Source organism: Ranitomeya imitator, chromosome 4 (assembly GCF_032444005.1).
Source record: "Ranitomeya imitator isolate aRanImi1 chromosome 4, aRanImi1.pri, whole genome shotgun sequence".
NCBI classification, from domain to species: Eukaryota; Metazoa; Chordata; class Amphibia; order Anura; family Dendrobatidae; genus Ranitomeya; species Ranitomeya imitator.
Genome location: NC_091285.1, coordinates 335,575,073 through 335,589,334, shown reverse-complemented (window position 1 = coordinate 335,589,334; position 14,262 = coordinate 335,575,073). Strand labels below are relative to the sequence as shown.

The 14,262-nt window shown below is 40.2% G+C and overlaps 1 protein-coding gene across 2 annotated transcripts in view; it reads left to right on the top strand.

Moving 5' to 3' along the window:
- The window catches only part of CRELD2 (cysteine rich with EGF like domains 2), a 99,798-nt gene extending 88,482 nt beyond the window's left edge, over positions 1 to 11,316 (top strand). For both annotated transcript variants that reach the window (XM_069764971.1, XM_069764970.1), the window contains 2 exons: positions 9,493 to 9,633; positions 11,050 to 11,316. In XM_069764971.1, the coding sequence (XP_069621072.1) occupies positions 9,493 to 9,633; positions 11,050 to 11,096 (188 nt within the window). In that variant the 3' untranslated portion in view covers positions 11,097 to 11,316. The remainder of the gene's footprint in view (positions 1 to 9,492; positions 9,634 to 11,049) is intronic.
- Positions 11,317 to 14,262: the final 2,946 nt, after the last annotated feature.

Genomic DNA, 14,262 nt, shown 5'->3' with positions numbered 1-14,262 from the left:
CTGCTGAGTCACAAGTTTTGTGACGCAACAGCGATCTCAGTAACGATCTCGCTATGTGTGACACGTAGCAGCGACCAGGCCCCTGCTGTGAGATCGCTGGTCGTGTCGGAATGGCCTGGACCTTTTTTTGATTGTTGAGGTCCCGCTGGGTAGCACACATCGCTGTGTTTGACACCTTACCAACGACCTCGCTGACAGGACGTCCCATTGAATCATCATGAAATAGCATCGTTCTACAGGTCGCTACAGGTCGCCGCATCGCTGCTGCGTCGTTGGTGAGATCTCACTGTTTGACATCTCACCAGCGACCACATAGCGACGCTTGAGCGATCCCTGACAGGTCGTATTGTTGTCGGAATCGCTCAAGCGTCGCTATGTGTGACGGGGCCTTTAGACTCTGAATGTCAGAGATGTTTCCTTCCGGAATCCAAACAGTTAACAATAAAAAATAAGGTACAATCCGTAATTAATAACCCTGTAATCTCCCTTAGAGAAGGTATGTCCCTTCTAGGTTCCTTTTACATCATGCATTCCGGCGGTCCCATGGGCTCAATTCCACACTAGACGGTTACAGTATACAATATTACAGGAAGAAGGGAAATTACAAGGCCATTTAGGTAGCAGTCTGGTCTGTACCTTCCATTAAATGTAATGGAGTTTCTCTCCTGGTGGTTAGAGCCGAATCACCTTGTCGGGGGAGTCCCTTGGGTAATTACACCTTCAAAAACAGTTTTTACTGACGCCAGTCCTACTGGTGGGGGGGCACATCTAGAAGACCAGATAGTTCAAGGGCAATGGTCTGTTAGTGAGTCAAACGATTCATCTAATGAAAGGGAACTAAAAGCAGTCTAAAAGCAGTCTAAAAGCAGTCTATCATGCCATATGTAAATTCCTTCCGCAGTTACACGGAACTCACACAAGAATACTATCAGACAACATGACGTTTGTTGCATACATAAACCATCAAGGAGGAACGAGATCAGGAGCTCTCATGTCTATAACAGACGACATCCTATCTATGGCCGAGAGTCATCTCCTATCTTTGTCAGCACTACATGTCAGAGGAGTGGACAATTCAAAGGCAGATTTCCTCAGCCGTCACACTCTCCATCAAGGAGAGTGGGTACTCGGTCGTTGTATCTTCATAATGATAACCAAGAAATGGGGCACTCCCAAGATGGACCTTTTTGCAACAAGACACAGACAAGTCAAAAAGTTTGCTTCATTGTTCCTGTCCGACAACCCCAATATCCTCGATACTCTCCAAGTTCCGTGGACATTCCGGCAAGCATGTGCGTTTCCTCCATTAATACTCCTTCCGACTGTAATCAGGAAGATAAAGGGAGGACAAAGCGAACATAATTCTAATAGCACCATTCTGGCCTAAGAGACCATGGTTTTCCTGCCTCAGAGCCATGTTCGTCTCCGATCCATGGATCCTTCCAGAGACTCAGGACCTTCTCTCCGGTCCCTTCAACCACCCTCATGTAAAGGGCCTACGGTTGACAGCCTGGAATTTGAGAGGCAGCTATTAAAACTAAGAGGCTATTCAGAGAAGTTGATTGATACCCTTCTACTCAGTAGAAAGAGGTCTACAACAACCATATATGTAAGAATATGGAAACAAAATTTTACCTTCTACCCAGCAGCTCTATCAAAAGAAATTCCCCTTTCTGCTATTTTAGAATTTCTCCAGAGAAGGCGTGACTTAGGCTTTGGTTTCTGCTCTAGGAGCCCTAAATAGTCACAATATTGCAGGAGACAGATGGGTAGCACGATTCATTTCAGCATGCCAAAGGGCAGAACCAATCCAGATCCCCCATATACCACCATGGGATCTTAATTTAGTTCTAGAGGCCCTAACAGGGGAGCCATTCGAGCCACTACACTCGGCCCACATAAAATACATCTCTCTTAAGACAGCTCTTCGTGTTGCTTTAGTGTCAGCTAGAATAGTAGGTGACTTTCAGGCATTATTGGTAGACCCTCCCTTTCTGTCAATATTCCAGGATAGAATTGTCTTAAAAACAGACCCTTCTTACTTACCTAAAGTAGGGACCAAATTCCACAGATCCCAGGAAATCTTCCTTCCTTCCTTCCTTCCTTCCTTCCTTCCTTCCTTCCTTCCTTCCTTCCTTCCTTCCTTCCTTCCTTCCTTCCTTCCTTCCTTCCTTCCTTCCTTCCTTCCTTCCTTCCTTCCTTCCTTCCTTCCTTCCTTCCTTCCTTCCTTCCTTCCTTCCTTCCTTCCTTCCTTCCTTCCTTCCTTCCTTCCTTCCTTCCTTCCTTCCTTCCTTCCTTCCTTCCTTCCTTCCTTCCTTCCTTCCTTCCTTCCTTCCTTCCTTCCTTCCTTCCTTCCTTCCTTCCCCCACAAATCGGGAAGAGGAAAGATGCCATACACTAGTTGTAAGAAGGGCCATAATAGCTTACCTAGACAGAACTAGCCCCTGGAGGGCTTCCAAGGCCACAAGAAGGGTTCTAGTGTCACAAAGAACACGTTATCTTGGTGGATTCGGGACGCAATTTGCCTAGCCTATTCAGCAAAAGGGGAGGACCCGCCTGAGACTGTAAAGGCACACTCTATCCAGGCAATGTCTTCATCCCAGGCTGAGAGAACGGAGGTTCCAATAGAACGGATATGTAAGGCCGCAACTTGGTCTTCCCCCTACTACCTTCTATACTCACTATAGATTGCACTTGTCTTCCTCATCTGACTTATCTTTCGGTAGATCAGTTCTTAACACGGTGATCCCTCTCAAATGACTATCTCTGTAAGTCTCTCAAGTGGGTGCTGTCGTGGCGAAGAGAAAACACCGCATTACTTACCGGTAATACTCTTTTATAGAGCCACGACAGCACCCCTTCACTTCCCTCCCTAATAATTATTCTTTCATAAGAGTACTGATAAGGGTGAATGGTTCTTGTAGTTAGTTATACTTATGTTAACTAAAGATAAATAATGATATTGGATTGCCTACTAATACTGGTCGGTGGTTCCTCTCATTCTCTGTAACCCAACTGTGGGAGCGAGGGAGACCGCCCCTTTTGTTCTCTCCATACGGTTTCCTGTTCCTAGGGGCGGATCCCCTCTCTCAAGTGGGTGTTGTCAAGGCTCTATAAAAGAGTATTACCGGTAAGTAATCTGGTGTTTTCTCACCTTTAAACTGCAAAAAAACTCTTAGCTCCATCTAAAAACATCTCCAGAATCTAACCTTTTCTCACCTTGAAAACTGGAAATACTCTAAGGCTATGTGCACACGTTCAGGATTTCTCACAGAAAATTCCTGAGAAAAACCTGAAATTTTCTGCAAGAAATCTGCATGCGTTTTTGCAGCGTTTTTGGTGCGTTTTTGATGCGTTTTTTTCCGGACATTTCCCAATGCATTTTGTAGTGGGAAATCTGCAAAAAAAACCGCAAAATTAATGAACATGCTGCGTTTTTTACCACAAAACATGCGGAATTCATTCTAAATGATGGGATGCTTATTGTATGTTGTTTCTTTGCAGTTTTATAGCGTTTTTATCGGGGGGAAAACGTGAAAAAAACGCGAAAAAACAGTAACGTGTGCACATAGCCTTACTGTCGCTCTTATTCATTCTCGTCTGCACTACTGCAACTCTATTCCTGTCGGTCTCCCTCTAACCAAATATTCTCATCTCCAATCTGTCCTGAATGTGTCAGCAAGGGTCGTATTTTTGTCCAGCTGCTTCACTGATGCCTCCACCTTGTGCCAGTCATAAAACTGGTTGCTCATCCGCTGCAGAATACAATACAAACTTATCTCAATCACCCACAAAGCTTTCCACAGTTCCTCACCACCCTATATCCCCAACCTCATCTTTGTCTGTCACCTTGCACGTGCCCTCCGTTCTGCAACTTATGTAACACTAACATCTTCCATAATCCAAGCCCCTCAACTGTCTCCAAAACTTCTCTGATGCTGCGTCAGGTTTCCAGAATGCACTACACCATATGATCCAACTATTACCTAGCCACCATGGTTTTTAAGCATGCTTTACAATCACAACTCCTTAGGACTCTCATTTCAACAAGCCTACCTAACTCTCCCCTGTTCCCTTCTTCTAAATGTTAATCATATCTGCTTTCTCCTATTAATCTGTCTCCACGTCCTCCATGCACCCAATAGCACACGGCTACTGCACATACTGGCTGATCACCGGGTCATGCAGCTCTATATGAAAACCCTGATTTATTATAATGATGGTTGACCCATTTATAACAAGCATGTTCTATCTATTCTGTACTCCCTATCGTTCTTTACATGCAAAATGCCAAATTTGCAAAAAACATTGTTAGCTTGTGATATTTGACACATTAGTCTTGGGATTTTCTCTTTCATTGGGACGTGTACTACCATGCTTGAAAACTTGCACTGGTGTAATTTGCACCAAATATATAATTATAGGGAATTTATCAATAAAACCTAACCACAAATATGAACATGCAGGCTTTTTGAAGCTAAATCCATCGACGTGTTTATATCTGTTGCTGCATTTTTGAGAAATTTTAATTTTTTATTGATATGCAAATGAAATATGCAACCTTGGGAGGCTGCAGCTCAGGAAGTGCTTAGTCACGCCCAGAGTTCTTATTACCTCATTTGATGTGAATTAACCTGCTGATTTCTCAGGAATGCAGCAACAGGTGTAGAATTGTAGAATGGTAGAGTTGGAAGGGACCTCCAGGGTCATCTGGTCCAACCCCCTGCTCAAAGCCGGATTCACTAAATCATCCCAGACAGATGTCTGTCCAGCCTCTGTTTGAAGACTTCCATGGAAGGAGAACGCACCACCTCTCGTGGCAGCCTGTTGCACTCATTGATCACTCTAACTGTCAAAAAGTTTTTTGTAATATCTAATCTGTGCCTCCTCCCATTCAGTTTCATCCCAGTGCTTCTAGTCTTTCCTTGTGCAAATGAGAATAAAGATGATCCTTCTACAATGTGACATCCCTTAAGATATTTGTAGACAGCTATTCTCCACTCAGTTTTCTTTTTTGCAAGCTAAACATTCCCAAATCCTGTAACCATTCCTCATAGGACATAGTTTGCGGACTGGTCACCATTCTGGTCGCTCTTCTCTGAACTTGCTCCAGTTTGTTGATGTCTTTTTTTAAAGTGTGATGCCCAAAACTGGACACAGTATTCCTGATGACTTCACGTGATCTAGACTGTATGCTTTAGTTAATACATCCCAGAATTACATTTGCAAATGTTTCCTCACTATCTTACTGTTTATAGATATCCTGGATTCTTCTATTCCTTTAATAGGACAGTGAAGATCAGTTGATGTCACATTTCCTTTCTGAGAGAAAACGGATGCAAAATAGTAATTTGAAAGTTTGGACTTCTCAACATCCTTTCATATCATTTCATAATTTTCATCCTGTAAAATCTTTGATCCTGTAGCATCTTTGATCTTGTAGCATAAAATCTTTCATCTTGTAGCATCTTTGATTTTTTTCTTTTACTTTTGACATATCCCTAAAATAATTTTTTTTATTGCTTTTGACGTCTCTTGCCAGCCTTAATTCATTGTCAGCTTTAGATAATCTGATTCGTGCCCTGCAGGTTCTGCAGACAACATTATATTCTTCTTTAGATATTCCGCCCTCTTTCCATTTGATAAACCTTTTTCTTCCTTTTTTAGCATGTGTTTAGGTTCTGTGTTCTGTGTTCATCCATCCTGGTTTCCTAAAATGCTTCGTATTCTTCCCGCTTTTTGGAATTGTTAATGATTGTGCTTTGTGAATCTCATTTTTCAAGATTTCCCATCCTTTCTGCACATTTTTGTCATTAAGGATATCCAGCCATTGGATCCCTCCGATGATTCTCTTTCTGCCTTTCTGAAATCTAACCTTGAAGTCTGAGTCTTCAGAGGTCTTCCTCCTCTACTTATCCAAAATTCTAAAATAGCATGGTCGCTAGCTCCTAGGGTCCCAGCCACTTTTACCTCCTCAACCATTTCCTCCCTGTTTAAAATGATTAGATCCAAGGTAGCAGATCCCCTTGTTCTCTCCCCTACCTTTTGGAAGATAAAATTGTCAGCAAGAGAGGATAAGACTTTGCTTGACCTGAATGTCTGGATAGTTGAAATCTCCCATAACCACTACAGTGTCGGCAAAAAAAATCTTTACAAGTTCAATGAAACCACAAAATCTTAATATTCAAGTGGATTCAAGTATTTTATTGTGGATATTTTATTACAATTAGTATTTTGTCATGTCACCCTTACATTTTATCACCATCTGCAGTCGTTTAGGCATGGATTCAGCACCCCACACCATCACACTGTCAGGGTGTTTAACAGTCTTAACTGTATATTTTGGATCATACCGTGAAACGGTACTCAGACAACGCACGACCTTTGAGCCTCCCCTTACCAGCCTGAAAGTGCTCTCATCACTAAACATCACTTTCTTCCACTCTTCAGATGTCCAATCTTGATATTTCTTACAAAAGGCAAGCCTTTTCTTCTTTATTGCTGCTGTGAGCAGGGGCTTCTTTGCGGCACGGCAACTTGGTAGACCCAGGTCCTTCTGCAGGTGGTGACGAATGGTCCTAGTTGCGATGTTCTGGAGGAGCATAGGGTACTTGTTTTTTAGTTCAATGGCAGTTATAGAAGGATGTGACCTCACTTCACGCTTCAGAAGCTTATCAGTCCTTGGTGAAGTCTTCTTAGGTGCGCCAGAGCCTGACTTCCTCTGCGGTACCATCCCAGGGGGCAATAATGCCGCCGACCGCTTCAGTTGATAAATTGCTTCTCTTGACACTCCCAGATCTCTAGTTACAGCAATCACCGAATCCCCCTTCTCGAACAGTCAAGGCACGGGATTTCTCTTCCATTTTAAGCTTCTTTCGACCCATTGTGGGAGATAATAAAAAACTGAGGGAGATAATAAATGACTGCCTAATAGCAAAACTGGCTGAGCTGCACATAACAACCAATCAGAGTGCAGCTTTCGCTTTACCAGAGAAGTGAAAACTGAGCGTTGATTGGTTGATATTTGCAACAAAGCCAGCTTTAATATTAGACAGGCTTTTTTTTTATCTCCCCCATTGTGTACACTTTTAAAAAGTGAAATTATGATGTGGGTTTCACATGAAAAGTTTTTTTGCTGTGCAAGTGTAAAGATTTTTTTTGCCACCACTGTATGTTATATTTTTTGGAGAACTTGGCCATTTGATGCATAAAGAGTTCATCTATATCTTCCGCTTGCACAGGCGGCCTGTAGTAAATGCCTACAATGGTGTCCTTTACGTTGTTCTCTCCTTGTATTCTTACCCAGTTTCCACAGAACTCCCAGTCTCTGAAGCTTGAATCTCTGTGCAGATATATGCTTTTCTAACATGCAATGCAACACCTCTCCGTTTATCAAGTCTGTTTCTTGCAAATAAGTTGTATCCTTCAAGCCTTGTATTCCATTCCTGTGTATCGTCCCACCAAGTTTCAGTGATTCCAATGACATCATATTTCTTTTCCTGTGTTAGCAGTTCCAATTTTCCTTGTTTGTTGCCCATGCTTTGTGCATTCGTATAGAAACATTTTAGTTTGTGATTGGTTTGTCTTCCTCCAATATTTTAATCATTTACATTTTTTTGTCTTTGTTCTTCCTATCCACTTCTAATAGCAGAGTTTTCAATAGTATTTGTCAGGTTTATGGCTTTTTCTGGCCTTTTGCTTCCCTTTCCACATTGTTCTAGTTTAAAGCTCTCCTGATGAGTGTAGCAAGGTGACTTCCTAATACATGTTTTCCAGTCATTGTAAGGTGCACTCCATCTCTAGCAAGTAGTCAATCGTATGGTAATTCACTCCATGATCAAGAAATCCAAATCCTTGCTGATGGCACCATCGACGTAGCCAGTTGTTCACCTGCAGAATCTTATTCCACCTCCTTGTTCCATAGCCATCCACTGGGAGGATGGAAGAGAAGACCACCTGCGCTCCCAGTTCTTTCACTTTCTTACCTAAGTTTTCAGAGTCACTGCAGATGGTTTCCTGGTCTTTTTTTGTGGTGTCATTTGTCCCCACATGTATTAGCAGGAATGGGTGGTCGTCTGTAGGTCTGAAGAGTCTTGATATCCTGTTGGACACATCTTTAATTTTTGCGCCTGGAAGACAGCACATTTCTCTTGAGGTTATATCCAGTCTGCAGATAGCAGCCTCTGTTCCCCTCAACAGAGAATCCCCCATGACCACAACTCTAGGTAGAAGGTGTCGAAGGATTTGCATTTCAAAAACCTGGATTCCCATAGTGATCTTGCGCATAGATTCGTTTTAAAGTGTGACATTTGATAAATATGGAGTGGCATATTTGAAGAGACTACTTTAAACATTTAGACACAGATTCAAAGTGTTTTTGCTAGATTTCTGGTATTAAACACTTTAATAAGTTGCAATACTTTTGGGCCAATTGAGATCGCAAAATAAAATGCTACTTTGGTATTTTCACACGAGTTTTGTCGAAATTGATGAATCTGGGTAGGAACAAAGTCATGACGTTACAGCTTGTCTACTTCATGACCAACTGCGGCATACATTGCACCAGAAATCTTATTTCGTTCACTGACTCGGGTAAGATTTAAAAATTGGCTTGTGCCTCGTTACGGGACGCTCCTAAGGCCCCTTTCACACTTGAGTTTTTTTCCGTCAGTCACAATCCGTTGGCTCAACGGATCCATCGCAGATTGTGAAAAACTGATGCGACTGATTCATTTTTTCAATGGATCCGACTAGCGGATCTGGCTAAATAAATCGGAGCATGATCAGTTAAAAAAAACCTGAATCTGTCGCCGGATTCTGTCATTTGACGGATCCGGCGCCCATAGGCTTCCATTCGAGCAAACGACGGACGGCGGCAGATCCGTCACTGTCCCTTTTTTTTTTTTTTTTTGACGCACACAAAAAACGTTACTTTGTCAGTTGTCTCCGGCCGCCGGACAAACCATTTTCGACGGATCCGGTGAACGACGGATGAAACGTGAGGCCATCCGTCACTAATACAAGTCTATGAGAAAAAACGGATCCGGCGGCATCAGTCACCGGATTCGTTTTTTTCAAAATTCGACAGATTGCGACTGATGGCAAAAAACTTATGTGTGAAAGGGGCCTAATTCATTAATAGGCATGTGTTTCATAATTAATCTGGAGCGCCTGAGTCCAGCATGCCTCCTCATCAAGACTGGTTGTTCGCAGTGGTCTTGATTCTTTGGGGTCTTTGTGTAAATTGTCATTATTGATACATATGGACCTATATGTGTTTAGCAAGTTTCTTTTTATAACTTTGTGTAGCCATAAACCTGAGCACACATAACTACACTGTTACAATATTGTTTTATCCATTCATTTTAATAAAGCTTTTGACTTGATGGAATTTAACGTCACCAATTGGTTTAGGAATTGGAGAGTGGCAATGGGAAAGTATTGATCTCTTTCTTTGTAGATATGCACACGTAGCATTTCTTTCCCTTCCAGATATTAATGAGTGTGATACTTCTGAGAAGGTTTGCAGAAGGGACAATGAGAATTGCACAAACACTCCAGGAAGTTATAAATGCATTTGTTCAGAAGGATTTGAAGACAAGGATGGAAAATGCGAAGAAACAGTAGAGACAGGTAAAATTAATAATATAGGATATTTATTTACTCATCAAAGAATGAAAAAGAATTTATTTGGCTTCAGATAATGCAGTGATCTCACATGTCATAAACTATGGGAAAACTGTCAGAAAAGAATCTCTGAAAGCCATTCTGTGATTGGTTGAAATTTACAACATTTTCCAAGAGTACTTGAAGAGAATGAAAGCTGCTGCCCTATACATGATTACAATGGGCATCAAATAGATTCTCTTATTTTAGGTGAAGTTCACACACAGCCTTTTTTTCATTTATTTTTTGTTCTGAAAAATAATTGGGCATGTTTTTTTTGTGTTTTATTGCAGATAATCCATTAAGATCTTATTGTAGAAAAAATGCTGAAAAAAATTAACGTTGCATTTGGTAAAAAAAAAAAGCATCACATGTCAAAAATGAAAGGAAAAATAAATCATGAGAGATTCATTTTGTTGTTACTGTCAAAAAATGCACTTTGTGAATAAGTCCTTAGACCCTTCCAGCTTTGCATTGCCTAGTTCCTCAGAAGAACTGGTGTTTGATGGTTATTGTGTGAATCATCACCCGATAAGCATAAGCCGGTGGGTCAGATTGTGCCCCAAATTTATTAGTCTGTTTTACAGTGTGGTGGAGGTATTGTCATCTGCCGAGCAATTGGCTGCAGTGGTTACTGGATGTTTATGGGGATTGCAGGGTAATTATAGCAGTGTTTGTTACTTTTCTGTACTGGAAACCAACAGATCACAAAAAAACCTCTTTTAATGCGTATTGAAAATGATTGTAATATGTAGTAATTTCGTACAGAAGCACTTACCCCCGGATTTGTACATGTCTTGTTTCTGATACATGCAGAAAATGATAATCTTGGTCACATTGCTTACCATTCCTTATCTTCTGTTTTCGTTGTTGCAGTTATTTGTAGGTTTAGTGTTCCTCCAAGTACTGCTAATGTATTCCAGACTTGACTATTGCCCATAGGCCACGCTCACACGTTCAGTATTTGGTCAGTATTCCACATCAGTATTTGTAAGCCAAAACCAGGAGTGGAACAATCAGAGGAAAAGTATAATAGAAAGACGTCACCACTTCTGTATTTATCACCCAGATTTGGCTTACAGATACTGAGGTGAACTACGGTCCAAATACGGAAGGTGGCTGAAGTCGTAGTTCTGGCACAATCCCTGGATAACACGCGTTCTACCTTCTTGTACACATATGAGAGATGGTTTCCTTAGTCAGTTCACTTATATAATGTAATTATGGTAAGTGCTCGATTTATGCAACTCAATAATGTAATCTTTAAACTGTTTTGTAAAGGCAGATGGTCACCATAAGACATGCTTAAAAACCCATACACATCATTCTAAATCTAGAAGAAAAGATTGGAGCTCGGTTATTAACTATGTGTTTACCCCACAGATGATGAAGAGGAAGAAGATTCTGTGGACGTGCACGAAGATCTATGACGTACAGCCTTTTAATGTTAATTTAATTTTAAATTATTGGACTCCATCTCTGCACTTAAGATACTGTGGATAACTGGTTTTGTCAACCTGATGAAAACGTCCTTTATCTGGTATTCAGATTGGATTTTGCCCTAGACGCTGCACACTGCCTTTGCAATATAAACACAATGTGTCTTTTACTTTGGTATAATACTTTCTAATAAACATTCATTGTATGATGCGTACTGAACTTTGTGTCATTCTTCCCAAAGTCCATTTTCCTACTGTGTAAAACTGTTATAACGAGTTGTAGCTCACATTACGACTGCAGTAAATGTGGGCATTATCTGCTCGCATGTGTCTGATGTGACCCGTCCCCTCACTTCTGGGTGTTTGCAAAAGGATGTGAGGGGATAAAGTTTAATATCACAGTGCGGAGACATTTTGTTGATGACTGCAATGTGACACTGACATGGCCGGTTCTAGCTTTCCGAATAGCTCAGGATTAAATTGAAATGGTTACTCTCCCTGAAGTACAATATCAACATGCAGGGAATAAACTCAATCTCTCCATTGTTTTTGCCATTCTTTTTTACTGCATTATTTGTATGGTAAAACTGACCTGGTAACATGATTTGTCAGGTCGGTATGATTACGGCAATGCCAAATTAGTATAGTTTTTTTTTTGTCTTTGTGACTTTTAAAAAAAATCCAGAAGTTTTGTTACAAAAAAAAAAAAAAAAAAAAGCTTAATGGAAAAACCAGAGTTGCCTGCACTGGAGAAAAAAATGATGCATTTACTTTCTTTTCTAATTGTATAACGGTTTATAAGGTTAAACATTTAAAAAATATAAAAACAAAATTTAGTTACCACCACACTTTTCCCCATTCAAAAATGAAAAAATGGAAATGTTATGTCTGATCTATCAAAATCTAAAATTAAACCATATGTTAATTGCCTAAAAGAAGAAAAAAAATTGAAACTCCAGAATTGCTAATTTTTTATTTTACTATACAATAAACACTGTAAAAACAAAGGTCAGAAATTAATGGTGGAATTGCATTTTTTCCACAATTTCATCCCACTGGACTTTTTTTTTTCACTCTTTCAGTATATTTTATGGGTGAATGGCCTGGTGTCTTTCTTTTCCAATGTTTTTATTTTCATTTTAGCAACATAACAAGATTCAAGTTTGAAGGCATTGTTTGTCATTAGGTACCATATAACATATAATATTCCATATTATAATAGACATTTGACATATAATGGGTGTCTATAAGACTTTGTATTGTTTCATTAACAATTTTAAGCGTATCAAACGCTTCATATCGTTTTAAAGATATAGAAAAAGTACATTCCAATATTTTCGTTTTCGTAACAAAACATGACTCATTTTTATAGGCATTTTTGCCGATATGTAACATAACATACCATATAATATTTTTATATTTAATCATTCTCTAATCATTCTCTATAAAGCTTTATTTTTCTTCAATATCAATTTTGGGTATTGTAAACGCTTTATATCACTTTATAGATATACAGTAAAAATAAACTGAAATGTACAAAAATAAAGTAAACATTATACAGCAATTTTTAAGGTACGTATATTAGATATATATCTATGAGAATAGATGTTATGGATATATATTGTCCCAGTGAGACCACTTATTTGTATATTTCACCAGTTGGTTATTCGCTAGGGCGAAGGATAATTCATATGTCCTATGGAGAGATAGTTGTTCTATTATGTCTGAAAATGAAGGAGGGAGATGATGTTTCCAGTTAAAAGCTATGCTGTTTTTACTACCAGTAATATTTGTATAATCATATTCCTTTTATCTAGACTAAGGTCCTCGAGGCCCAGGGAAAGCAAAGCTATATGGGGAGTTAAATTTAGTGGTTTGCCATAAATTTTGTCAATAAGGGTAGATATTTGTGTCCAGAGAGGTTTTAGTTTTGGGCAATGCCAAAACATGTGAAGGAGGTCCCCTTTAATGCCACATTTTCTCCAACAGGAGGCAGATCCATCTTGGTTAATATGAGCTAATCTTGCTGGAGTATAGTACCAGCGGGTATTTACTTTGAAATGACATTCTTGAAGAGACATAGATAACGTGGAATCATATGTGGAAGACAGAGCGTCCTCCCAATCTTCTCTGGTAAAGGTAGACTGCAGTTCCCTTTCCCACTTACGTATATAGGGGTGTTTAGGCATTTCCCAATCATGATTAAACCAGTCATAAATATATTTGTGACTCCAAAAGACTCCGTGTTCCGTGCTACTTACTAAGTTTAAGGATGCTTCGGAGAATTTAGGACCCTTCTGGAGAAACTTCATGACTTGTTCTTTTAACATTACAAATTGTAAAAACGTCGATGACGGGAGTCTAAACTTCTCTTTTAGGTTGCTAAATTTTATGAAAGAGCTACCGTCATAGACGTCTCCCAATCTCGTAATTCCCCTTTCTTCCCATAGAGTTGGAAGTGTAATATTGTTACATGTAGAAATAGTGGAGAGAGGAATTTTAACCAAGATAGATTTTTTGGATGTTCCCTTTCTTGACCTGGACAATTTTTCCCAAGCATGTATGGTGGCCTGGACTATTGGGTGAGTCACTGAGTTGAGTTGATGACCAGTTAGTGTTTTTATAATTAAATCTTTGGGGTGGTTGTTTTTATTTAGAAGGGTTTCCATATCTAACCACGCTGGGGGGTTTGATACTGTTAGCCAGAATCTGCTTTGTTTTATCAAGGATGTATAATAATGGGCAGCTATATTGGGAATCCCCAAGCCCCCATATGCTCTTTTTTTGTAAGTGATACTTGAGGGTGTCCTGGGTTTTTTATTATTCCAAATAAATTTATTAACCCCTTCACGACATGCGCCGTACTAGTACTGCGCATGCCGTGTCACCCCCTTTGATGTGGGCTCCGGCAGTGAGCCCACATCAAAGTCGCGACATGTCAGCTGTTTTGTACAGCTGACATGTGCACGCAATAGCGGCGGGTGAAATCGCTATTCACCCGCCGCTATTAACCTGTTAAATGCCGCTGTCAAACACAGACAGCGGCATTTAACTACCGCATGCGGCCGGAAATGACGTCATCACCGACCCCTGTCACATGATCGGGGGTCGGCGATGCATCAGGAAGGTAACCATAGAGGTCCTTGAGACCTCTATG